Below are 26,027 nucleotides of genomic sequence, written 5' to 3'. Positions count from 1 at the left end.
TGAAATATGGGCTCGTGGGTTTTAGTTCTGAGAAACCTCCTCAAAATATAATTTATGATTACATTAGCATGAAATTTCATGTAACAAGTATACACAATAGTGCTATTCTTAAAAGTGTTTTCTGGTTCTTTAAGCATAACCTTTATGGTGGGACCCCCTATATCTAATATAACCTAACCTAACCTAGCCTAATTTGATAATTTTCTTTTTCGTACAGGAAGTGCTGAGGCTTCTTTGGTTATCAAAACTTTGTCCCCGCCCACTCCTGGACAACTACAGGTATAAAACTTTGTCCCCGCCCACTCCTGGACAACTACAGGTACAGAAAATTAATTTGTCGGAGTAAATTTTGTTTGATTTACTGTTTTTGTTTTTTTCAAATGCGCGTGTCCTTATCCTTAAAATAAAGTTAGGTAGGGAAGAATGTCTTTTTTTTCTAAAAGTTCTCGTTAACTACAGTATTGATTTCGTTATCCTTTTTTGTTTTTCCTATCAAAGTCAAAGACAATTTTGAAAAAAGTATGGTTTAAACTGCACCAGGAAGTATTAATTCAAGAGACTGAAGACTTCGAATGGATTGTACTGTGATTTCAAAAAAGCATTAACAACTCAACAATCTATTATATCTAGGTGACTCCTGAGAAAGGTTTTGGAATGAGAACAAAATTTAGCATCCAAGCTGTTGACTTTGTAGATGAAGATACGCCGCTACTCTACAATTTTGGTTTCAACTATAAGGATGAGAAGAAAATTAGGTAAATTCAAAAAGGTGTTAATGGCGCGGTTTCATACATAACTACTGTCTATCCGTCCGACTGTTCCTTTAACCAAGATACTAACGTAAATTCGTTATGTAACTCTTTTGTGCCTGTCTTTTTGTATTTATAAGCGATTTTTTTAAAAACTCTCTCAAAAAGAAATTGTTACCAAATCTTTAAAATTTTACTTACGGTTGTCCCTTCATGATTATTTTAGGTTAGGTTAGGTTTAGTAAAGGTTAAAAAAACCCTGCAGGAATAGTAACTTTAAGGGATATGGCCATGTTGTTTTTTCTTCTACTAAAATAAAACAAAGGACTGTGAGTTTTTTATATGGTTTAAAATTAAGTTTTAGTGAAAGCTTCATTCTTCTTGATTCATCATACATCTCGAAACTGTATAAACCTATGACGTAAAAGAATACTGTCCGGCCGCCTAAGAAGAACGTTCATTCATAAAATGTGCTACATAAGACATGACATATTGCTACATATTTATTATAATACACAAAATATCATTCCATACATCAAGGACAAAAGAAAACATTGTTAAATATCTAGCACAAGATAAAGAAAGAAAATTTAGTTTATTAATCTTTCGATCTTTAATTTACGGTAAAATCAGTTTATTTTTAGATAGGCAAACCTATTCGATTATGAGATAGGTTAAATCTCTATACTAAAATAGGAAAACAATTCTTTTAAATCTTAATGATTTGTGTCTGTATGTCTGTCTGTCTCAACGGTTCTGGGAAGGTTTATAACTATTTTGAGGGAGGCTACCACAACAATCCCAAAAGAAATCGCCCTCCATAAAATGAAACCCTTCCAAAAAAGTGTGGGTGGGGAGGGGGGAGGTCGATTCCACAACCCCCTCAGCCGTTAAATCAATATAAAGTAAACTTTTATATCTAGAGCGAAAACTAAAAACCATCCAGAAAGAACAATTATAAATTAGCATCGATTTTCGTAAAGACAGTAACTTGTAGATGAGTGGAACACACAAGTAGATTTGTATTCCGGACAGGACTAACACGTTCATTAGAAAAGAATGAAAATATAACTTTCAACATCAGTTATATAACTTACAACTTTAGGCATTAAGTCAGGGAAAAAGTAGTTTCAAAAAGCTAATGCAGAAAGTATTGCAAAATGTAGGTCTTAACTATGTTACAAAAAAATCGAAGGAAGAACGGCTGTTAATTACTTTTATAACGACTTCACACAATTTTAATGGCGGATTTAGATTGCTTATACTTGCAGCTCTGGGTTGTATTATTGGCGGCTGTGGGTTGTATTATTGGCGGCTGTGGTTTGTTTTACTGGCGAAAAGAAATTATTTTTGGGCATTAAAAATTGGCCAGCAGCTGTGTTTTACAGATTCAACGTCTAGTTCTATTTCAAAATAAATAACATAAATAAAATAACCAATTTCAAGATCGTCATATAATTTAGATACATCACGATATTGTTGTAATTTTTATGAACTGAAAATTTATTACCCATTTGTTCCCTGATTTCCGAAGTTGTACGACAGATAACCCAATTATTGCAAAAACTATTTTCAGCTACTCATAATTATTAATATAATGTATGATTATAATTACTATTTATATATATATTATACATTCAAAATTTTAACTTTTTAAATTTATATTTTTCTTGGGAAGTTTGAAGCTTTTTCTAGCTAGTAGTAAATATTGAGTTAGGATGGGGGTGAAACGTACAAAATCGAAAACTAAAATTCAGCTGACCCTAACTTAAACTCTTTAATCCTCATGTGATGAATATCTACTGTTTGTTGGCTGCTGTCGTATATATCACTTCTTGGATAAACAGGACTGTAAAGCAATTTTTGTACATCTCTTTGTTTGGATACCCCAATATAAACTCCTCTAAAAATCATTTTCCATTAAAACCTTAGTATAGCAATATTTGTTAAAAATATATTCTTTCTTTATCCTCGTCATTCATTGAAAACTAGAGAAAAAATATGGCTAGCTTGCACATTCAAAGATATTCTCAATTTTTCATCATTCATAAGTTGTTCCAAGATCCCTTTATCCGTAAGAAGAGTACAAATCCTGTCCCTCATTCATTGACCGTTTTTTTGGGCAGGGATCTAAAAAGATAAGAAAATAGCCGATAAATATATGTACATACCCAATTATGATACACTAAATTACCCCATCCGTAGATTATAATTAGTGGTTGTAATGTTTGGACACTTTACTTACTTACTTATCCGCGTCTTGCTTTTTCAGCAAATTCGGCCACTGCAATCCTCCAGGAGGGACGGTCTTTAGCAAATGCTTCTGCCTCTCCCCATGTCAGTTCCATCCTCTCCAGCTCTTTCTCCACACTTTTCTTCCATGTTGTCCTGGGTTTACCTCTGCTGCGCTTTCCAGGAGGGTCCCACCTTAGGCATTTCTTGGGGAACCTTGAGTTGTCCATTCTTAGAACATGTCCTAGCCATCGTAATCTCCGCCCTCTAATTTGAAATTCGATATCCTTTTCATTTGTCTTGTTGTACAGATCATTATTTGATATCTTATTTGGCCAGAAGATTCGACAAATCTCCCTTAAACAACTGTTATGAAAAGAGTTTACTTTGTTCATTTCATTTGTTACTACTCTCCAGCATTCGGACCTATACAGAAGAACAGTTTTAACATTGCTGCTATATACTTTTAATTTTGTTTTTAAGCTGAGTCTCTTGGATCTCCAGATGTTTTTGAGACTCTTAAAAGCAGTTCTAGCTTTGTTAATCCTGGTTTCTATGTCAGCTTTAGCGCCATCTTTGTTGGTAATTACACTTCCAAGGTAAGTGAACTTATCAACATTTTTGATATCATTACCCTCAATCTTGATTGTCTCCTGTGCTGTAACTCCTATGCTCATTACTTCTGTCTTCTTGACATTTATGAATAGACCTACTTGTTTGGTAAAGTTTACAATTCTGTCTGTTTTATTTTGGAGTTGTTTGATACTAGATGATATCATTGCTAGGTCGTCAGCAAAGTCTAAATCTTCTAGTATACCATGGATACCAAATTGTAGACCTCTTGGCCTGTTATTTGTTTGTCTCATGACCCAATCTATTACAAGCAGAAAAAGAATGGGGGATAGTATACATCCCTGATGAACTCCAGTACCAATCTTGAAGAATTCTGTAGTTTTGTTATCAACTGCTACACAAGCTTGAAAGTTTTCATAAAACTTGCTAATGATAGTGATAAGTTTAGTTGGGATTCCATAACTTCTGAGAATTTTCCAAAGAGTGTTTCAGTGTATAGAATCAAAAGCTTTCTGGAAGTCAACAAAGTTTATGCGTAGGGGGATGTTCCATTCAGCACAGGCCTCGATGATGTTTCTTAAGGTAAAGATCTGGTCGATACAGCCTCTACCTTTCCTGAATCCTGCCTGTTCTTCTCTAAGCTTCTTGTCTATAGCTTCATCTATTCTTGCTAGTAGTACTTTACTTAAGACTTTGCTTGGTATTGAAAGTAGCATTATTCCTCTCCAGTTATCACAAACAGCAAGGTCGCCTTTTTTTGGCAATTTAATAATAATACCTTTGACCCAGTCATCTGGAAGCTTCTCCTTCCTCCAAATTTTCCCTAGTAAGTCAGTCAAGACCTTGACTGCAGTATCCAAGTCTGCCAGAAGCAGTTCTGCAGAAATCTGGTCTCCACCTGGTGATTTATTTAGTTTCAGACCTTGAATAGCTTTTCTTACCTCTTCATCTGTTGGAGCTTCTGTGTTAATCTCCAATTCTCTTCCAGGTTCTGGGCTGGCTGCTGTTTCTGGTTCTGGTCTATTTAAACTTCTTCAAAATGTATTTTCCAACGTTTTAAGACCTCCTTTTCTGATGTTAGGGGTTTGCCATCTTTATCTTTGACAACTTGACTAATGTTATGGTTCTTGCCACTTAATTGTTTTGTTATCTTATACATTCTTCTCAAGTCACCTCTTTCTGATGCTTCTTGAGCTTCTTCTGCCAGTTCTTCAACGTATTTCTGTTTGTCAAATCTAGCACTCTTCTTTATCTCTTTATCCTTAGAAGCATATTCAGCTCTAAGTCTTTCTATCAGCCTCTCAGATTTTGCAGAATTTTGGACACTTAACTTAGTGAAAAACCAATAAAATTCAATAATTAGGCCCAAATGTTATTAAGTCAACAAATAAGAAACGTTATATTAAAACTTTGTGGACTGGTAAAATTAATAGCCCAATGTCCTCTCACTTTCTGTTGTTTTTGGTCAGTTACTGTAGTGTTGTAGTTTTTGAGGGTTTAGAATGAGTTTTTAAGTCTTAAGTTAATATTGTAGTTTAAAGAATTATTTAAAATAGTTATTTACCGCATTGTATTATAGATAGCTTTCTGCGAATATTAAAATGAAAAGTTAATAGATCTTAACCGTTTTTCTTAGCCAAAATTGTTAGTATTTTTATGAAATTAATTTCTAATATTACTGGAAAATTGTCTATAATACGATACATGATTTGGAACTGGTTCATATCCAGTGGATATAAATCGGGTTGTAAGCCAAACTTGAATATGAATTCTTGATATTTCTGTGTTAACTTATTATAATCACACCAAATTAACTTTACTAGGGTAATTACATTCATGTGTTTGAATTACGTGAAATTATAGAAGATTTTGAAGGAAAAATCTAAGTTTTGTCATTTGTTTAATTACATATGAATTGTACAGTTTTTCCCCCTTTTGAAATTTCCATATAGTAGTATTTTTCTGTTGGATTATAATATCCTTCATTTGAACCAATAATGGACATAAAATAACACACTTAAAACGCAAAAAAATACGCAAAATAGTTTTTCTTTGGTGCAACAACTCACTAATACAATTGAATTTAAACTAATTTGAATATATTGTTTTAGATGGTTTGAAAAGGATCTATTAGTTTCCGAGGTGCTGAACAAACTGCTGCCAGCCTCAGAAAAGGGACTCGATCTTGTTGTCAAAGTTTGCGATGCTTATGAGGTAAGGTATAATTAGAATCTGTGTCTCTTGCATATGGCAACGAGGCTGTTTGTGAGTAGAATGTGTTTCTTAGTAAAAGTAACGTCAATTATTCAATTATTGTTGTATGTATAAATTTCGGCTACGCCCTTAGAATCCTCTCTTGACGTAGGGGGAAGGTGTGGGGGGGGGGGGGGGGGAGGCAACCCCTTCAATTATTTACAATTTTAGTTTTTAAAACAAAAAGAAAACAAATTGTTAGCAGAAATTTTTTTCTTCTTGAGACGATTTCTCTTGGTGGTAATCTCAACCAAATAGTCAAAAACCTTCCCAGGATTAAGAAAAGCTGCATTGTAAAGGAAAACCATACCGGTAAAGCTGTTAGGGGGACCCTTCGGTACACACGGACAGTCACACTCAGACACAGACATCCTGTCACTTTCATATTAGGATTGACGTAGAATTTCTGCAAACTTATATAGCATTATTGGTCCTTAAAAGACATACTGTTAACATACACATTTAAAACTTTCTCTCAAATGTTGTTCAATAGTTTCATTAAAAATTGTGGGTTGAATGATTCTCCTCCCCATTTTGGTTTTGCAGTAATTAATTGTGCAGCAGCTTTTGCTAAATATATGAACTTTTGGGAAATGTCCCTTTCGTAACATCGCTCCATAAGGGGCGATTCGTCGTATTTTTAAAATGGCTTTTTATAGGTTATTTTAGGTTATATTTGGTTAGGTGATTGCCTAACGGGGTTAGATAATTGGCCCCGCAGTGTTAGAGCCCCCGCAGGGGCTAGAAATAGGAGAAAAGCTACTGTGAAAAATACGAAGAATCGCCCCATAAGGTGCTATGTTATGAAAGGGACTATACCTGAACTTTCTTAAAATATGAAAAGCTAAAATAATGTTTGGTTCTATAGTAGCTTTCTTCCCTAGAAATGAGACTGATAGAAATGTCTGACATATATTATACTGTCTGCTTAATTGACACACTCAAAGTAGTAAGGTCACAGAGATTAACAAGAATAATCAAATTCATATGTAATAGAGCAAGTGCAATAAATTTTAGATAATTTTAGAATAATTTTAGATGAATAATAACAATAAACTGCTATGACAGAGAAATATTCTGTTTACTTTCGGGAATTTATACAAATTGTTAAGCTAAGAATTATACAAAACGGTATGAAATCGATATAGTATTACTTGAATGTTGCACCATATTTTCATGTACTTTGATAAAGTGATACTCTCAGCTTGCTCAAATAATGATAGAAACCAACCACCCCTCCATCCCCTTTGACTGGATGAGCGAACTGACAAATAAATGAGGTCCATAACAGCAAGCAAAAATTTTTTCTGTTAATAATTTCACGTATATCCCTTATCCATTGGTAAGGCAAAGCCTTTTAAACTGAAAATGGCACAATCTTAATTTATTTATATCTGTGACTTAATGGGTTATGTGAGCTATTTTTTAAGAGTACAAATATAGACGTACTTAATTATAGAGTAGCAGAACTTCTAAAAGCAAATAGAGACACACTCACATTTTTTGTTTTTATTGACATATTACAAATCCAATCTACATATTTATACATACATTTATTGCTTTGTGTATTACATATATGCAATTATATGTATATATACAAAATAGTTTTCTTTAAGTTAGAAAAAAAGTAGAAGAAAAAATAATATTTTATTTGTAAAAGAATTTACTACGCGAATTACTTTTTTCGACTCTTTGATCGCAGGGCATTTGTCTGGTAGTCTAAACTTTGTAAAGCTTGCCTTTTTGTATGTCTATGAGCAGATTCATTCCTCCCACAATTTAAATGATAGAATTTAGGCTCAAGTTTCAACACATCTCCTAACCTTTAACCAGACATTACTTATTACCAATTGAAAGTTTTTCTGTAAGGAACCAAAAAAAGAAATGTTTTACTTCTTTCTCGGAATAAATATATAAAATCTAGATTATCAATATCTGTATTAGACCAGTAGAAACTCAGTGTAAAATAAATCCATTAGAAGATATATATTTCGTTACTAAACAGCAGTTAATTTTTCATTTCATCTATAAGGTCAGACTCAGAGTTTATTTTTTAGGTTAACGCTATGCTTATGAACATCTAGGATAATTAATCTATTTTTTTCCAGGCTTGTACTGAGGAAAAGGGTGAGAAGACGCTGACAGTAGACTATACTCAATTAACTACTCAAGAAATTGTGTAAGTAGATTTTTTCTTCAATTCAAGAGACACTTCTTTTCTTGCTTTATTGGTAAAAATAAAAAAAACAAATACCCAGTAATTGCAACAATGCACATAGGGGCAACAAGGGGCAACAATTCACCACCCCCAAATCAAGTTTTAAACATTCTATGAGTATTATCATACCCAATGTACATCAGATTTCAAAGGAATCGTAAAAATACGCTTTTTAAGTAAGCATTCTAATGCATGGAAGTCAAGAAATGCAAAAAATTTCTTACAGAAAAAGGCATTTTTTTGTGTTTCACCAACAATTTTAAAAGTATTATAAAATCTCTTAGAATTAACGTAATTAGACAAAATAACTTCTGATGAGTCATGCATTACATATATTTTGACAGTATAAAAGAAAAAAACACAAATTGAAGAAATTAGTCCTAAATAATTCTAGTTGAAGTCAAGATTTTAGTTTTTATTTGTTTGTTTTTTAATCAACATTTGAGAAGACAGTAAGAGGAAACATGTTTTCGCCGGGTGTCGCCGGCTAAAAAAACGATATTTGATTACCCAAAGACATATTTTAATCGCCAGTACTGGTTTCATTTACCCCCCCGCGCCCCCGTAGGGGTTTTTAGCCTGTTTTCTGAACGTGGGTGCACGAAAAGCTTGTAAGAAAAGGCGTTTAAATGCGCTTTTAAAGTCAAAACTTAAGATATAATTCAAATAAATAAAAGACACAAAAACATAGACATATTGGGAAATATTTATTCAGACTTAGAATTAAAGTTAATAATAAATATTTTCAAGTTCTTTTGCACTAAATGATGGGGAGGAGAGGGGGGGGGGGGCTAAACCTAAATCTAAACCTCTTCATGTTTGATGTTTTAATGTAACTAAATAATCGTTTCTATAGATTCTTACAAATATCAGGGATCTAAAGGGATAAGACAAAGGTCAATAAATTGTTGTACATCCCCAATGATAATACACAAAATTACCCCTTGTGTAGATTAAAGTTAGTAGTTAAAACGTTTGAACACACAACTGTAAAACTTTTGGGACTAGTGTTATAAACAGCCCAATGTCCCCTACCTCAAAATTAGTTAATATGCAAATAACGTGAGGTTCTTATAATCATTCTAAATTGGAATTAGCAAGTAGTCTTCTGTCTGTCTATTGGCAATGCTTTGTTTTTAAATTATGTAGTTACAGGGTATTCATGTTTAAAGTCAGCAGTTTTATTTAGAAAGGGAGGGGACTGTTAATTACACTAGTCTCCAAACTTCAAAGTTTTATAATAACGTTTTTATATTCGTTAGCATAAGAACTTCAGGAAATTTAATTGATTTTTTATTGGTTGGTTCATTAAGATGAGTGTCAAAACTTTTCAACCACTAATTGTCATCTACAGACAAATAATTTTGTAATATAGTTTATTAAATATGTATTTATTAAATATGTATCAATATTGGGGATGTACATATCAATCGATTATTGTTTTGTTATTAGATCCCTAGGTGTTAACATATAATACAAAGTAGCTTGATGTCTGTTTGTCTGTCCGCCCATCCCTTAAGATCTCGCTAACCACTAAACTGATTGAATTCTACTCTTCAGGGAATATATCTACTGGTCCTGTGGTTGTTTAAAGATCTTTTTCAAAAATAAAAATCCCCCTCAATTTTTTCATATTTCTATAATTAGGGTCGGTCCGTCCGTACGTCTGGTACAGTTAGCTCTTTTACTTAACTTAAACAGGCTAGAATTGTCCTATCGATCTCAAACTTTTCATGCTGATTTCTACAACATTTAGGTACGACTTAGAAAGCACAGCAACTCTATAATCGTTACCAGAAAGTCAGTACATCCATTTATAACAAGCTGATTTTTACTTTTTTGACAACAAATAATGGTTTTGAATGTTAAAAATATCCTATTCATCTGATTCTTTGAATACTGATTCCTATTTCAATAACGTCTATTGTTATAAGCGAAGCATCTCTATAATCAAGTCCTAAAAACGTCAGTATGTCCTTAAACAGTAACATGTATTTAATCAGTTTTAATTACAATTTTGTATAGACATGCATTAATATTCAGTTCTGACACTTCACAAGTGTTAATGTTCGTTTGTCCTTCCATTTCAGAGCTTCGCTTCTATCATGGATGTTGTCATCCTTGTTTAATTATATCTTGGGGCAAATTCCCTAGAGGCTAGGGGCGAAGACGCTAGTGTACATATAAACAGTAAACAAGAATCATAATATCATTATAAATATAGATATTAGTTAATAAAAATTTATGTTAATCATGCCCACATTTATAATGGATTTATTAAACATAAAAATAAAGTGAAACTTGTAGCTTGCTAAAAATAAGGATCCCCATCCACCCCCATTTACACCATCCCCTCCCCTCCTACTTAAATGAATTCCATGACCCCAAATTTGACACTTTGAACACTAAAATCAGACTACAATTAACCTAGTTACACTTTAAAGGGCCCAAAAAGCTAGTGATAGGGTAGCTGCGCTACTAAAAAATTCTCATATTGCTCTGATAACCAAAACCCCTAATTAGACATTTTAAACACGAAATTCAAGATAGTTGATGGATAGATAGATGGATAGATAGATGGATAGATAGATGGATAGATAGATGGATAGGTAGATGGATAGATAGATGGATAAGTAAATGGATAGACAGATGGATAGATGGATGGATAGATAGAGGGATAGATTGATCAATTGATAGTTGATGGATAAAGAGATGAATAGTTGATGGATAGATAGATGGATCGATATATAGATGGATAGAGAGATGGATAGATAGATGGATAGATAGATGGATAGATAGATGGATAGATAGAAGGATAGATAGATGGATAAATAGATGGATAGATAGATGGATAGACAGATGGATAGATATATGGATAGATAGATGGATAGATAGATGGATAGGGTAATGGGGGGCTATTTTCGAGAGGGGTAAATCTGGTAATTTTCTATCTACCTTCATAAAATGACCTTTATCTCCATGTTCCTTTCAAATGACAGAAAAAAACATAAAAGCAAATTTGTTTGTTGTTAAATTACATACAAAAAAGTGCAAAATGAAATTTTTGTGAGATGAATTTTAAGGGTACTAAATAATTAAATCCCCTTTTTGGTTGATTTGCCCCAATGTGCAATGTATACCCAGGGATCTTAAGACATTGTTTTATAGTTTAACGTACATACAAAATTACTGCTACTGTAGATCAAGAAAGCCCAATCTGTCCCGATTTTGTATCACTTTTGAAAAGTGCGATTCCTGTGACGTCATATAAAAAGGGAAGGGGGAAGAAAATCTCTTCCCTTTTCTCCCATCTCTTTTGAAGAGATTTTCTTCTCCCCTTCCCTTTTTCTTTCCTGAAAAGTATATGACGTAACTGGAATCGCACTTTTTTCTCCTGTAGATCAAACGTTTTGCTGATAAAGTCCCAAAAGTTTCAAGCCAGAATTCGAGTTTTTATAAAAAAAACTTTATTCCTTAACTGTTTTTTTTTCTCGTTAAATGTACGTTTACACGTTTTATATTGTATTTTGTTATTTTGCTATACAATATCATAACTAATACAACCCAAAAATAAACAATGATACTTATTATCCTTTATTTGCCTTTTTGTGATGTATATAGAGCATAGACGTCCAAGAGGGGGGGGGGGGGTAAAGTGGGGATTACCCCCCCCCCCCCCAAACGAATTTGGGGGTGCCGTAGGCTTCGCGCGCCATTTTACCCCCCCCCCTCCAAAAAAAAAAAAAAAAAAAAAAAAAAAATTACTCCGCCTCTTAAAAAATTTTTACCCCCCCCCCCCCTCCTCCCCCACATAAAAGCTTGGACGCCCCTGATATAGAGTGTACTTTTAGTTTTACTAATCTCCAGGTTATTACAAAAATTTTTTGGTTATTAATATATTGTAAAACCTTTTTCCTTACTGGATTTATTTTTATATTTTGGAGCAGTTAGACTTCAGTAAAGTGTTTGACAAAGGGAGAGGTAGGTTACGGGTAAAATCCGTAAAGGTGTGTGTTTTAAGGCTTAAAAATAGTAGTAGAACAATAATTTTCACTAAATATGTGTATTACTTCTTGAAAAGAACTATAGACAAATTTTTTTTCTCAAAAGTTAACATAAATTTTTTTCGTTCTCTTACTTTTTTATCTTATAACACATAACCTTTACGGATTTTACCAGAAACCTACCTCTCCCTTTATTTTTTCTCAACATTTTTATAATTAAAACAGGGATGGAGGATACTTTGGAATGCAAATATACTGATACCCAAAGTTTTATATAAGTATTATCTAATTTGTTGGGTAAAAAACGTTTTGTACTTTGTAGATATTGATTGGCTGTTACAAACTAGCTTTGTTTAAACTTTTCCACCAATAATTTTAATTTACAGATTTTACAGGATACTGATGATCTTCATGCTCCTAATTTACTATGAAGCGAGGAAATAATTGATTTTGATCTATTTTGTGTTTAGAGATCTAAGTGAACAAGGAAGTAAGCTAGCAAAGGAGGGATCCTGTGTCACTTCTCTCAATTTTATCCATGAAATAATACAGGAAATTAATATTTGTCATGTATTTCTTAATAGGAAACTAATTTGAAATGGTAGCTCATTTACTCTATACATTATGACCGAATGTCCGTTCCTTTCTGTAAATTTATTTAAGCTTTGTCCTTTTCAACCTTTTTAATAAATTAATATAATATGAACCCGTTTATATAACATATTAACGATTTTTGTCATGCCTTTAAGATATTGCTAACCATGGAATAGGTTTAATTTTAGAGAAACTTATCATAAATCCCGTAATGGGTTTTGGCTATTTTAGATAACATTTAAAAGTAATTAAGTTATCTATTTCATTTATTGATATTTAGTTTTGACTTTTTTCGACAGACATCATTATTCTTTTTATTATGAATATACTTTACCTTTAATAACTATAATTAGGTTTATGATTAGTACTCAAATTGAATATTAATGGTGTGAACAGACTGTAAATCTCTCCCCCGATGGAAATGGTGACACTAAGAAGATTTTGTGCAAACTTTATTCAGATGTTTTTGCTCAGTGTGCAGGGTAAGTTATTTGTCGTATACTTACTCTGCAATTGCACAGGGATCTAAAGTGATAAGACAATGGCGGACAAATAGATGTACATATATCAACAATTATATACAAAATTACTCCTAATGTTGATTTAAATTTGTGGTTAAAATATTTCGACACTCAACTTAAAGAACCTACCAATCAGAATTCAACAATGTCCCCAAAGTTGTTGAGCCAACTAATATGTAAACGTTATTGTAAAATTGTAGGGTCTAGTGTAATAGCCCAATTTCACCTTCCTCCCTGAGATTTAATCATACCCTATCAAGCCGAATTTATTGTTTGCCAATTCATTAAGAACGTTACCACTGTCCGGAACAATATAAATATTTTATTATGTACTATATGTTAAACTTAAAGACGGTGCTGATTTCATCATCAAATTTCATGAATTATGTAATAGAAAATAACAAATCCTCCAACTTTTTGTTCTATATTTTTGGTTGATTGTTTCTCAAGTTGTATTTGTAATATATTTTGATTTAATGGAAAAGTTTTGCTATATATGATTACAAACATAAACATGGAAAGATGTTATTAAATTCTTAGTCCAATTTAGGCACTAAATCTTATTTCTCCTTAATTTTTATGTAAGGTTTGATGCTGTTTATGTCCATAATGGCATTAAATTTCTTTTAAAACGGGTGGTCAAAATTAGCCTACTGAATATTAGAAAAAAAACAGGCTTCGGCTACTTCTTAGAAGCTCAGAAGTTTTTAAAAATACTAGTTGGTATAGATCAGCGGCTAGGCTAAATTTCAGCTTTAATTTGGCGACTGTCATATGTAATAATTCAATATTGCTAACTGACAAAGTACTTTAACCATGACTTTGTTATATATATAGTTAAATTTTAGAATAGCAATCCATATCAATATAAAGATTATGATGTGGTGCTATTATGATAAATCATTTAGTTGTATTACTGAAAACATTTTCATTTATTATACACCTACCTTTTTCTTCAAAGATTAATCTTTTCTTTCAACTTTTCTGTAACTATAATCTTATAATGGATATCTATAATCATGTGTACAAAAAATGTAAAACAAATTTAATAGTTTTTTTTCTCAAAATCAATTGATGTTATATTATTACATTATTTCAAATCAGCACAATTTAAAAATAGTTCAACAAAATTGCCCCCGGAAGGAATAATTTTGTCATATGAATAAGAAAAAATTTCCTACTAAATACTACAGAAATTGTATTTTTGAAGCTCTAATCTTATTTTAATCCATTCTTTAAAAAAATAAAAACTGCATGAAATTCTAATGGCCAACCCTGCGTTGCTATTACAATGTAGCTTGTAGGTTACATTTAATAATGTATAGATTTAGAAAATTCGTATGTATTATGACAGTGGACATTTTTTTTATCATGGAACTCATTTATTGGTCAGTTCATCCATTAGAAGTGGAGGGAATGATGTAAAAGAGATGAATGAGAGGTAACGTTGTTTTAGCCCGTTGCAAGTTTCACTTTAGAACATGAAAATCTGGTGTAACATTTAAGCAACATCAATTCATTTTACATATTTGTTTTAGAAATTTGCTGACAAGTTCTGACTGTGGAAATAAAGACGAGGGAATTAATCTATTACAGTTTATGGTCTCAAAACATTGCAGCTTAGAGGTGACATTTATTTATAATTCCAACAGTCTATAGTTATCAAGACGGATAAAAAACAAATATTTTTTAAGTCAATACAAAAAAAATATTTTTAATTTTTGCTTCATATATTTGCTGGAAACCTTTATGAAATATTTTTTTTGTAAATGTAATATAATAAAACCATCTTTAAACTTAAATAAAAATTACTTATATGCTCAATGCAACCGTTTTAACTATTTATAGTAATATACTATATATAGTAAAGAAGAACCATATCAGTTCAGCAGTTAGCCATATCCTTCGGTACAGACAGACATACACACTCAGAAAGTCATCCTGTTCCTTTTATATAAGGATATATTGAAACAATAGTTTTTTTATTAGTTGAAAGCCATTACACTTGGACTGGATCTAAGTAAGAACATACAGAGCTTACAAACAAAGTGCACGAAAGGTAAGTTCTACTGCTACGTCAGGCGAGTGTGTTGTTAAAGTAAATCAATCATATGTGTTCTGCTTTAATCAGATAAATCTTACATAAACAATAAGAGCTTCAACGGAAAAGTTAGGAATAGTTATTTCCCGTATCGTATTATAAACGGCTTTCCGCGGATATAGAATGTACAATTATAAGATTAAAACTAGTTTTTTTAGCCCCGTGGTGCCGAGAGAGGAAGATTGGTGTGTTTATTACTCTTGTCCCCAAAGTTTTAAAATACGTTTTCTTATTCGTTGGCTCAACAGTTTTGATGACTTCAATTAATTTCCATTGGTTGGTTTATTAAGTTGAGTGTTCAAACGTTTCAACCAATAATCTTCTCTGTAGAAGGGTTAATTTTGTGTGTCATCATTCAGGATGAACATCAATATATCGGCCATCGTATTATCCCTTTCGATCCCTGGCAGGTTCCCAATCAGAAATGATTGAGTGCACATCAGTGTAGATCATTATTTCAATAAAATTTGATGGTTACTGATAGAAGTTTGATATCTTCAGTCAAAAATAATTCTCTTCAAAAAAAAGACAGGGTCATTCAGAAAATGGTATAACCCTATATTTATCTAACTAGCAACTACGCCTCTGGAGGCCTCTAGGGGCACTTGAGGAGGAGAGAGTCGAATTTAATAACCCAATTTCTTATTTTAGATTTAAAGAAAAAGTAAAAAAAAATTGGGGGGGGGGATTTTTCATTTTTTGGGGGGAATGGGGGTGTCCCAACCAGGGGCGTCCAAGCTTTTTATTTTTGGGGGGGGTAAAATTTTTTTAAGGTAGGGGGGTAATTCGGTTTTGGGGGGGGTAAAATGGCGCGCGAAGCGCGCCGCAAATTTTTTTTACCCCCCCCAAAACCGAATTACCCCGGGGGTAAAATTTGCTTGGGGGGGGGGTAATTACCCCCCTGAAATCTGTTGGCAGGGGTAAAATTTGTTTACCCCCCCTCCAAAATTTACCCCCGGGGTAAAATTTTTGGGGGGGGGTAAGTTAAATTTTATCAAAAATTTAGTATTAGAAATGCGCGCGAAGCGCACAAAAATTTTTTTTGTTAGATATTTTTTTTTTGGGGGGGTATTTACCCCCCCCAAAATTGTTTTGGGGGGTGAATACCCCCTCCTAAATGGTTAGGGGTGCCTATGGCACCCCCAGGGTAGGGGTAAATTTTAAATGGGGGGGTAAAATGAAAAAAATTTTGGGGGTGCCTACGGTACCCCCAAATTCGTTTGGGGGGGGTAATCGCCCCATTACCCTCCCCCCCCTTGGACGCCTATGGTCCCAACCTCCAAGAAAATAGTTATAAACCTTTCCGGGACCTACGAGAAGCTACCCATTTAAGGTGAACCCTATCGGTTCAGCGGTTAGCGAGATCCTTCGGTACAAACACACAAACACACAGACATCCTGTTACTTTAGTATAAGGATAGTAGCCCATATATCCAGGGAACGTCCAAGCTTTTAAGTTTCAGTAATTGAAAAGGAGATATTTCAAAGGTTTGAGTGGCGTAATCTAAAAATTTTGACGGGGTAAAATATAGTCTGATATAGGGTATTTATGAAATAATTAGTTTCACTGAGAAAGGCATAATGGAATAGTTATTTATAGCATCGTATCATAGACACAGTTCTCCGCGAATAATGAAATGAAAAATTATATTATTAAAGGGTATTCTTTTAGTTTAATTCATGTTAAAGTAAATCTAAGGGGTTCCTTTCCTATTTGGGACGAGTAGAAAAATAATTTGTAAATATTTCGGGAGGGTTGCTCACTTATGAATAATACGATCTGACATTAAAGTTATATAATCATTCTTTCCTTTCAAATTTAAATAAATGACTTTGATTTTCTAACAAAATCGTCAATACGCTTGCTTCTTTATAACGTGTCTCAAAAATCAGCCATGTGACTTCATGAAAATTAGGGAGAGGAGAAGTGGGAAAGAAAACCTCTAAAAAGAAAGATCGATAATCCCTCATTTTATGACGTCACATGGCTGATTTCCGAGACACTTTGTAAAGTTACTGAAATTATATTATGTACATTAATATAATATTAAATTTTTTCACCTATTGTAGTTAGTTTTCTTCTTCTTAGGAGATCTGAGTGTAGCTGCTCTAAGAGTCGAGAGAATGGGATATGTTCTTATTTCAGGTAAAATTGTAGGATTTTTTCACCTGTGACCTGATGGTTTTTTCTGCCTTATGTCCTATATAGTCTTTTTTTCCATTCGGTATCCTACCCTTTAAGTCTTTTTTTCATTTAGTTTGTTTTTCTCATTTATCAAGAACCCAATAGAGGGATATATTATAGCTTAAACAAATACCTATTTAGGTTTTATTATGATCCGGTTAGTTCCCACACGCTGTGGTTAGGGTAACTGGTAAATTACACCCATTTCACTTTAAATGGGAAAAAAATCTATCTCAAAAACTAGTTTTTATGTAATTCTAAGGTTCAAGTATTTTCATTGTATTTTTAGCTTTGTTTGTATCTTTTTCTATCATTTTGCATTTACGTACAAAAAGTAAACCTAAAACTAATTAAGAGAAAGGATTCTTTTTCTAAATCCTCTTGAAATATTTGACAAATGTAATATATTGCTATTAGAGCATAGGAATTTTTCTACTCTAATTTAAATACCAAACATTCTAAATGCTCTGCCGTTCCTTAACCTTGTTTGGTTTCAAATAAAAAACATTCAAAAGTAATAGAATGTGTTTTCGTCTCTGTCTGTCTGTAGCTTAAGATCTCGCTATGCAGGGAAGCTTCTTATAGGTCCAAGAAAGGCTTATAAATATTTTTTTGGAGAGGACACGTCCATCTTCCCAAGTAGAATCGCCTTTGGAAAAATATAACCCGGCCAAAAATTAGAAATTTTTCCGATGCTGTCTAAAATGGTGCAAAAAATGGGGACAAATTTCAAATTGTTTTGGCGTGTGACGTCATACCCCCATCTCTTTTCTAGGGGGTTTCTTTCCTCCTTCCCTTTTCTTTCCCCTCACTTGTGACGTAAATAAACAGCCCCGTCAAATCAATTTGAAATTTGTCCCTATTTTTTGCACCATTTTAGACAGCATCAATTTTTCCTTTCCAAAATGAATAGAAAAGAGTATGGTTGACTTACCCCTCCCCCATCTCAAACGCCCCTAGAGGCGTAGCTGGTAAATATCTAACAAGTCCCCGTAAGGCCAACGTAAATGGGGTAAAATGTTCACTTGCGGTAAAGAAGATTTTGTTAAACATTCTGTGCCAGAGAATTGTAAATAATTACAAAACTTTTCGTTTTTTTCCAGAAAAAGATTTTAGCAAAAAAATAACAAGACGAGTTTACTAAAAGTAAAACTAGAAGAGGAATATTTTATCCAACTATTTACATGTAGATATTCTATATAGAGCAAAATTATTGTGTTAGGTTTAGACATTTAACTGTTTGTATATGTGTTTGACCCAAAAAGACTACGTAGTAGCGTTAAGGGCCCTGAGAAGGTTTAATATCATTATCGAAACGCTATCTCAGCTTTCATAGGAAAAACGCCTTAGAATAACATTACTACCTCCTCCTCCCCCTAAAAAAGTATCTATACTTTTTATTTTCTGAACTAAAATTTAGGGTGACCTCTAGAGGCACAACCGCTAGGAAGTTAAAAAAACCATTGTTTCAATTTTATTTTGTAGATGAGAAGAACAGTCGAGATCCAGATCAGCTCTTTAGGAAATTTTTAACAATATAACAATTATGTAAATAAAAACATAATCATTCTTATATATTTAACAAAAAAGATTGTATACTTTCAATGCATCATTCTTTATAGAATGTATAGGATTTCTAGATTTGTTGGGGGTTTACTCAAAGTGATAAGAATAAGTGGGTGAATTTTTCTTTTGTTTGTTTATTACTTTAAGTCAAGTAAGATTATGTATTACTAGTGGGTAGCTCCGTAGGGTTAGGACTCCGTAAGGGGGTCCCCTTACATCATCTGCATTTAAAATAGAAATAATGGGGGAGGGTTCCAGTGCTTGATACCCACTTTGGGGGAAAGCTTTGATTTGTTAATGTTAAAAATTACAGTAACGGAAGAAAAAAGCGAGAATCAGCATTGTCTAATTTTGTTAACTCTATTGTAAGAAGCTTTACACCAGACCAGGTATATAAATAGTATATATCTAATTATACTAACTCTATTGTCCGTTTCTTCACACCAGACCGGGTAGAGAACTAGTAAATATCTAAATTACCTCTATTGTTTGTCTATAATCTTTTAAATCTATTGAAAGAAGCTTCAGACCAAACCAAGTACATACATAGCTAGATATCTAACGATACAAACTCTAATATTTGTCTACACTTTAATGCTATAAGTAAATTTGTTATATTCAGATTGAAATCTTCCTAAGCGCTGCCTTCGCTGGTTTGGATGCATTAGGCTTCAATAACAATGATACGAGGTAAATGTTTCTTTGATTCATTGTTAAGATACCTAAGAATATAAGGTTAAATAATACCCAAAATACAAGCTAGGTGATTGTCCCGCAGGGTTAGGCAGTTGGTCCCGCAGGGTTAGAGCCCCTTGCCGGGGCTAGAAATAGGAGAAAAGCTACTGTGAAAATCGAAGAAAAGCCCGTTAAGGGGCGTTGCCACGAAAGGGACTATATCCATTTATTTATTTATGTAAAACTAGCGGCTTTGCCTCTAGCAACTAAAAAGGCCTATGTGAAGCTTCTCTAGACTATAAAACTCAATCCGTTTAGCAGCTATCAAAATATTAAGCTTCAGAAAAACCAAACTAATTTTATACAAGCGGCTACGCCTCCATAAAAGGCCCAAACCCACATCAAAACATTTTTAAAGCCACCCTGAAAAGTACAGTCTATTCAGACCAGCAATTCGAGATCTTTAGCACCAGACAAAACATTACTATTTTATATTATAGGATAAAATAGATAATTCATGTCTGTTACTTTATATTCACAAAATTGGGTCATGGAAAGTACAATATGTCTGACTTACAGGGATCTTTAGTGATAAGATTAATTTACATCCCCTATGATGATAATCAAAACAATACCCATTCTGTAGATTGATATTATTTATAAAAGTTTAAACACTGCTTGTTTAAACAAACCAATTTAATAAAAGTGCTAAACATTTAAAGCTTATGAATGAGTTAACTTAGTTTTATAACTTATAACTGGGTACAAGGATAATGTACATTGTACAGTCTATCTACCCTATCTTCCTGACATAAAATCAACAGACAAATCATAGATATGTAATTTTGGTTTCTGTTGTATAATAATGATAATGCTTTGTTGTTTTATTCAAGGCCAAACATTAATACAATAAATAGTTGAGACTACGAAACTGACATCATAGTGGGCCCCATTCAAACTTTTTTGAAAAAAGTGTTTTAATGACGATTTTAGGTTAGGTTAATAATTAGCAGAGTCCCGAACGGATAGTATCCCTCTCAGAAAAAGCCATTGAACAAGAAAAATCTCTGAAAATAGGGAGAAACAACCAAATTAGTGAATTCTAGAAGAAATACACATTAGACTTAATAATATTTAGTTAGTTTCGTTCTCCCAACTGCTGTATCAATTACTTATTAGACCAGAAAAATAATCGAAAGAGACATTTTGTACATACATTGTATGAAAAAAAACGTTCTTTTTCTCTAACTGGTGAATGCGTGAAAGAGACCTGTATTTGAAGGTAGCAAAAGTATACAAATATCCTAAATCCATCCTAAGACTGAAATAAACAGATAAATAGTCAAAGACCATCCAAAACCTGTGTTAAGTTTCCAAAATAGAATGAAGAGCCCAATCGGTAAAAGTAATTTTCGAAATTATAAGCTGCTGCAAATTTACAAATTTTTTTTCATATGCCCTTAAAGTATCTTGCGACCAAACATTCCACCTGTTATTGTTATAAAAATAAGTGGAAGTGGAGGGGGGATTGGCAACAACAGTTTTTTTGCCAGAAAAAGTCTAAAAGAAGATTCTGTGATGAAACAACTTTCTAATTTTAAATTAATAAAATCTAGGAAAGATAAACATTGAAGATTGGATTTATGAATATTTGATTGGGTACAGGACACTAACTCCACTGCAGATCAGTAGATTTAGGAATCTAGCAGTTGTTAATCAATGATTCTGACAAAGCAGTCAAGTTTACTTTACAACAAGTCTACAACAAAACGTTGGTAACACATTCGATTGAACATGTAATTCTACAAACAGCACATACACCACTCCCAACCCCCCTACAATAAATGAAATAAATAAATTGAAAATAAGGGAGGGGGTTAGTTTTCTCTTTTTTTAAGAATATGCCCTTCAGGGCCTAATCCTGAGGCGTTACCCCCTGCATAATGTAACCCAACCTAACCTGACCTAAAGTAAAAAAGAAACTTACTCAAAGCTAGCCCCCTTTTCAATTTATTCAATTATTAATTCAGGGGAAGGTTAGGAGGTTCTGTGCTCGACTTGGCACTTTAAGGGAAATCTCCGAGGGTTCTAGGGGCAATTAAGCCCCCTTTTAAAATTCCTTTTAGGGGATATATAGACATCGTGTTACTTGTATACATGAATAAATATTAAATTTAAAAAGATCTCAAACTATTTTGACAAAAGTGCAGCAAGTGTTCTTATGTAAATGGTTCAATAGCAAACACCGTGCCGTAGAGAAAAAGAAAATATTTGTATTACGAAGAGAGATAGGTTGACTTAAATGGCAAATAAACTAATCTACATCTCTTTCATCTCTTAGAAATAAATATAGGAGAGAAAGAGGAGGGGTATAGACTCATAGAGGGAGGGGAAATTATTTTGTATTCTTTTTTATTTTTTCTCTATATTTTAGAATTGATCCTGACAGTACTGCAAAGAAAGATGTCATTAGGCTTAAATTAAGGTTAGCATACAAATACATCTTTATATTCGGGGTAGGGAGGAGCAGAAAATAGCCTAAAACTATTTCAAGACTTAAATATCAAAAATGAAATGGCCTAAAACCATCTTGAAGCCTAATAGAAGCTACATTGTAAAAAAAAAATTTGTTCAGCGGTTAGCAAGTTAAAGTTTAAGGACAATTATGTGTGTAATCAGCAAAGCATTGTATGTTCACAATATTTCATGTGTAAAATTATAAAGAGAAATATAGAGCAAAATAAACGTACTGACATATCGAAATTAAAGAGTTTTGCGCTACTAAAGCTTTTATTTTTTCTAGAGAGTTAATGCAGACCATCCATGATTCTTACATGGCAGAAATGTGTAAAGGTAGTTTTCAAACTTTTTTTATTTTTTTTTTTAAGATTTGAAACAAGAATATAATATATTTATCACAATTTTAGCGTTAGATATTTTAATATTTGTAATATACATATGAGAATGGATATAAAATATGTGGATATTGTGATAGGGGAATTTTTTCGTCAATTTAGTCCCCATATTATTGGTCAATTACTTTGTGCGGGTTGAACATAAGCAGGTTTTTTCTAGGGAAGGATTGTTAGCCCCTTCCAAACCCCCTAGACTGGGGGAAGTGACCAGAATTCAGTCTGGCATCTACCCTGGGACCTTTCCAGCACAGTAGGACTCTTCTGGTGTAGCTTCCAGGGTCATTGATGTACGGTGCAGGATGGACGGCGTGCACGTACCTGGTCCCCCATCCCAATATTGGTCAATACGCTTCTCCATTGGAGAGGATGGGCTAAAGCCATCGTTATATAAGCCAGCTGGGAGTAACAATTTATAATGGTATACAAGAATTATCACAATATCAAAGTGTTCTACATCCAATCCATTCATATTGGTTATTTCAATCATCTCTAAGATTCCCAGAGTACTCATCAAATGCTTTGTTTAGGTTCAAGTGCTCAAAGTGAGCCAGAAACTGTCAACACAGACAATATCAGCATCTCTGTCATCAAGACTGAAATGTCGCAAGGTATTAATCATACAAATATGATCACCTACCTATCAATTATCAACGCTTTAATTGCACGACCTTTGTCTGAAAGCCATAACTGTTCATGGTAATAAGTTCCGTTTTGACCAAAGCTTTAACTTACTTAAACAATTTATACTCGCGAACCCTAAATAGGAATCATTTTTAGCTTTTGGTTATGTCGCGGCGTTCGCCCAAGATTTGAACCTCCCGACAGCGAACGGATACGCTCTATGATACGCCACATTACCGTTAGCTGTCTTGTTTTTTTATGGGAACTGAAGTTATAAACGGAATTACATTTTATAAAAAGAAATAATCAATAACCTTACGGCATTGTATATCGTTTATATTTGTGAAAATATGTGATCCTGTATTATTGAAAATGGTTTTCTATATTTGAAGATTCCTAGAGAGATCTAAATATAATACATATATATTGAAAATGTATGTTGATATATTCTGCAAATATTTTTGCACATAAAGATGAATGTGCAGTATCCATGTTATGCAATATTTTAATTTTTTGAAACTACATAATTTTTTTGGGGTATAGTCCCTTTCGTAACATCGCACCTTATGGGGCGATTCTTCGTATTTTTCACAGTAGCTTTTCTCCTATTTCTAGCCCCTGCGGGAGACTCTAACCCTGCGGGGCCAATTACCTAACCCTGTGGGGCAATCACCTAACCAAATATAACCTAGCCTAACCTAAAATAACCTATAAAAGCCATTTTAAAAATACGATGAATCCCCCCTTATGGGGCGATGTTACGAAAGGGAGTATTCCCTTTTTTTTGTATTTAACTATTACATATAATTTTTACCTCATACAGAGACGCTTTTTGGTAAAATTTATTTTATATTTCGAACAATATATGTTTTTTTTTAAACTCTGGTTATAGGTTACTGAAAAGATACAAAATAAAGGGCAAAAATTATGCTAAAAAATTCAAGGCTGTTTATAAAGTAGTAAGTTAAATAAGTAAAAATATCCCATAAAGTCTTGTAAACGGCTGGGCTGATAGTTAAAACTTTTTGGAGAAAGCTTACTACCTCATATGTGTAGGTTATAAGCTTAAATGGAAGAGTGCAACATCCACCCCTAAGTAAATGGCATATTGAAAAGTTACCACTTCAAACGTCTTTCTTATCGATTCTAAGCCTTTAGCATGTTAAATAGGGCTGTAAAAAGAGCTCAAATATAATGCATTGGATATTGTTTTTGAATTTATTACTTTATTTTAAAACAATATGTTATCTATAAATCTTTCTTCTTGACTCTTTTTATCATTTTTATTCATTCTTATAAGATATCTACTACTATTTTTTTTCAAGAAAGGTCTATGGCACTGGTCGCCGGAAGGAAAAAGCAGTTTTTTGAAAGGGGCTACTGAGATTATTTCAGATTCTGATTTATACATATATAGACAAATAAAAAATACAAAAAACGAAATCAAAAGCGTTCCTTCTTGGGAGAAAATCCGGGAAAAAGATTTTAGCTATTTTAAACCTAAAATTCACAATTGGGAATCCTGCAAAAAAATATACAAATATTTTAACATGTCATTGCTCAGCACTTAGAAGTGGTAGAAAAATGCTCATAACCTATAGTTTTCATAAAGGTATAAAACGTTTTTGTACTATTATTAGTTTTTGAGCTGTCCTCTAAAGTATACTCAAGTTTTAAAAATTCAGTTTTTTCATGAATTTTAAGTTTGATACTAGTTACACAAACCTTTTTAAAATTATATTGCTTAGCACTTAGGAGTTATATAATTATTTTATATAGGTACATTTGTATATTTTGTGTAATTTCAATTTTAGCTTAATTAAAAATTGTCTTTGAAATGCGTATAGTTTGTAGTAAGAACCAAGGAGGGAGGGCAGAGTTTATACACTTATAGGAAATGAAATGCAGTATAAAATTTTGCCCTGGATGTTTTTGGGCTTGTTGTTATAGTTATTAACCTGATTATTTTTGTAAAATTACATGATTAAATATACCAGTAAAACTTTGAAAATTGAATTTTGGCACTTTCCTTCTAGGGGCTAATGGGGTAAAACAGCCCCTAAGACACTAAAATCTAATGTCTGAGCTTATTTTTAGAGATATCAAGCTAATTTTTTTTAATGTAAACCTTTTTTGGCATAATTTAGCTAGGTAGCCACTAAATGTTTCACTTTGGCACTTTCCTTCTTGGGGCTTGTGAGGTATTTCACCCTCCAAAACACTTATATTAGATCTCGGGGCTAGTGGGGTGAAACAACCCCCAATTGTTAAGTTATAAAATACAAGGAAGGGGGGGGGGGAGAGAAAGTGATTCTAAGCATCTTCCAGCATTGACCCTTAGTATTTTTTTAGTAAATATACTAGGTTTATGTTTGATATTTGCTTTATTGACAAAAAAGTTAGGTTTCACCATGTTTTTATATGAAAAAAACTTTGAAATGTTAAGCATTGTTTGGTGCAATATCATCGAATGTTTTGATGAGTTCAAACTGTTGTTTAAAAGCTTTGACACAAAATAAATTATTGTGATTAAAAATGTATATTTAGAAAAAGGGTTGGTAACTTGTAAACAGTTTAATTCATGTACTTTTGCAATTTACAACATTTGATGCTTTTCAGCTTTGTTATTTTATTTTGTTCTTTGAACTCAACAAAGCATTTGATGATATTGCATTTAAAAATTGCTTTACATTTCAAAGTTTTTTTCATATAAAACCATAGTGAAACCTAACTTTTTAGTCAATAAAGCAAATATTAAACATAAACCTAGTAAATTCACTAAAAAAATACTAAGGGTCAATGCTGAAAGATGCTTAGATT

The 26,027-nt window shown here is 32.8% G+C and overlaps 1 protein-coding gene across 1 annotated transcript in view; it reads left to right on the top strand.

The window, feature by feature from the left end:
- The window catches only part of LOC145322014 (uncharacterized), a 79,353-nt gene that overhangs the window by 37,782 nt on the left and 15,544 nt on the right, over positions 1 to 26,027 (top strand). The window contains exons 28-42 of the mRNA XM_080163743.1: positions 218 to 279; positions 631 to 755; positions 5,666 to 5,768; positions 7,916 to 7,986; positions 12,500 to 12,581; positions 13,020 to 13,105; positions 14,683 to 14,770; positions 15,134 to 15,203; positions 17,335 to 17,391; positions 18,916 to 18,952; positions 19,310 to 19,385; positions 19,619 to 19,686; positions 22,106 to 22,156; positions 22,475 to 22,524; positions 23,114 to 23,194. Coding sequence (XP_080019869.1) covers positions 218 to 279; positions 631 to 755; positions 5,666 to 5,768; positions 7,916 to 7,986; positions 12,500 to 12,581; positions 13,020 to 13,105; positions 14,683 to 14,770; positions 15,134 to 15,203; positions 17,335 to 17,391; positions 18,916 to 18,952; positions 19,310 to 19,385; positions 19,619 to 19,686; positions 22,106 to 22,156; positions 22,475 to 22,524; positions 23,114 to 23,194 — 1,107 coding nt within the window. The remainder of the gene's footprint in view (positions 1 to 217; positions 280 to 630; positions 756 to 5,665; positions 5,769 to 7,915; positions 7,987 to 12,499; positions 12,582 to 13,019; positions 13,106 to 14,682; positions 14,771 to 15,133; positions 15,204 to 17,334; positions 17,392 to 18,915; positions 18,953 to 19,309; positions 19,386 to 19,618; positions 19,687 to 22,105; positions 22,157 to 22,474; positions 22,525 to 23,113; positions 23,195 to 26,027) is intronic.

The sequence above is a fragment of the Acartia tonsa genome, chromosome 6 (assembly GCF_053477335.1).
Source record: "Acartia tonsa isolate MP-2025a chromosome 6, ASM5347733v1, whole genome shotgun sequence".
In the NCBI taxonomy this organism is placed as follows: Eukaryota; Metazoa; Arthropoda; class Copepoda; order Calanoida; family Acartiidae; genus Acartia; species Acartia tonsa.
This window is presented reverse-complemented; position numbering and strand designations above follow the sequence as displayed.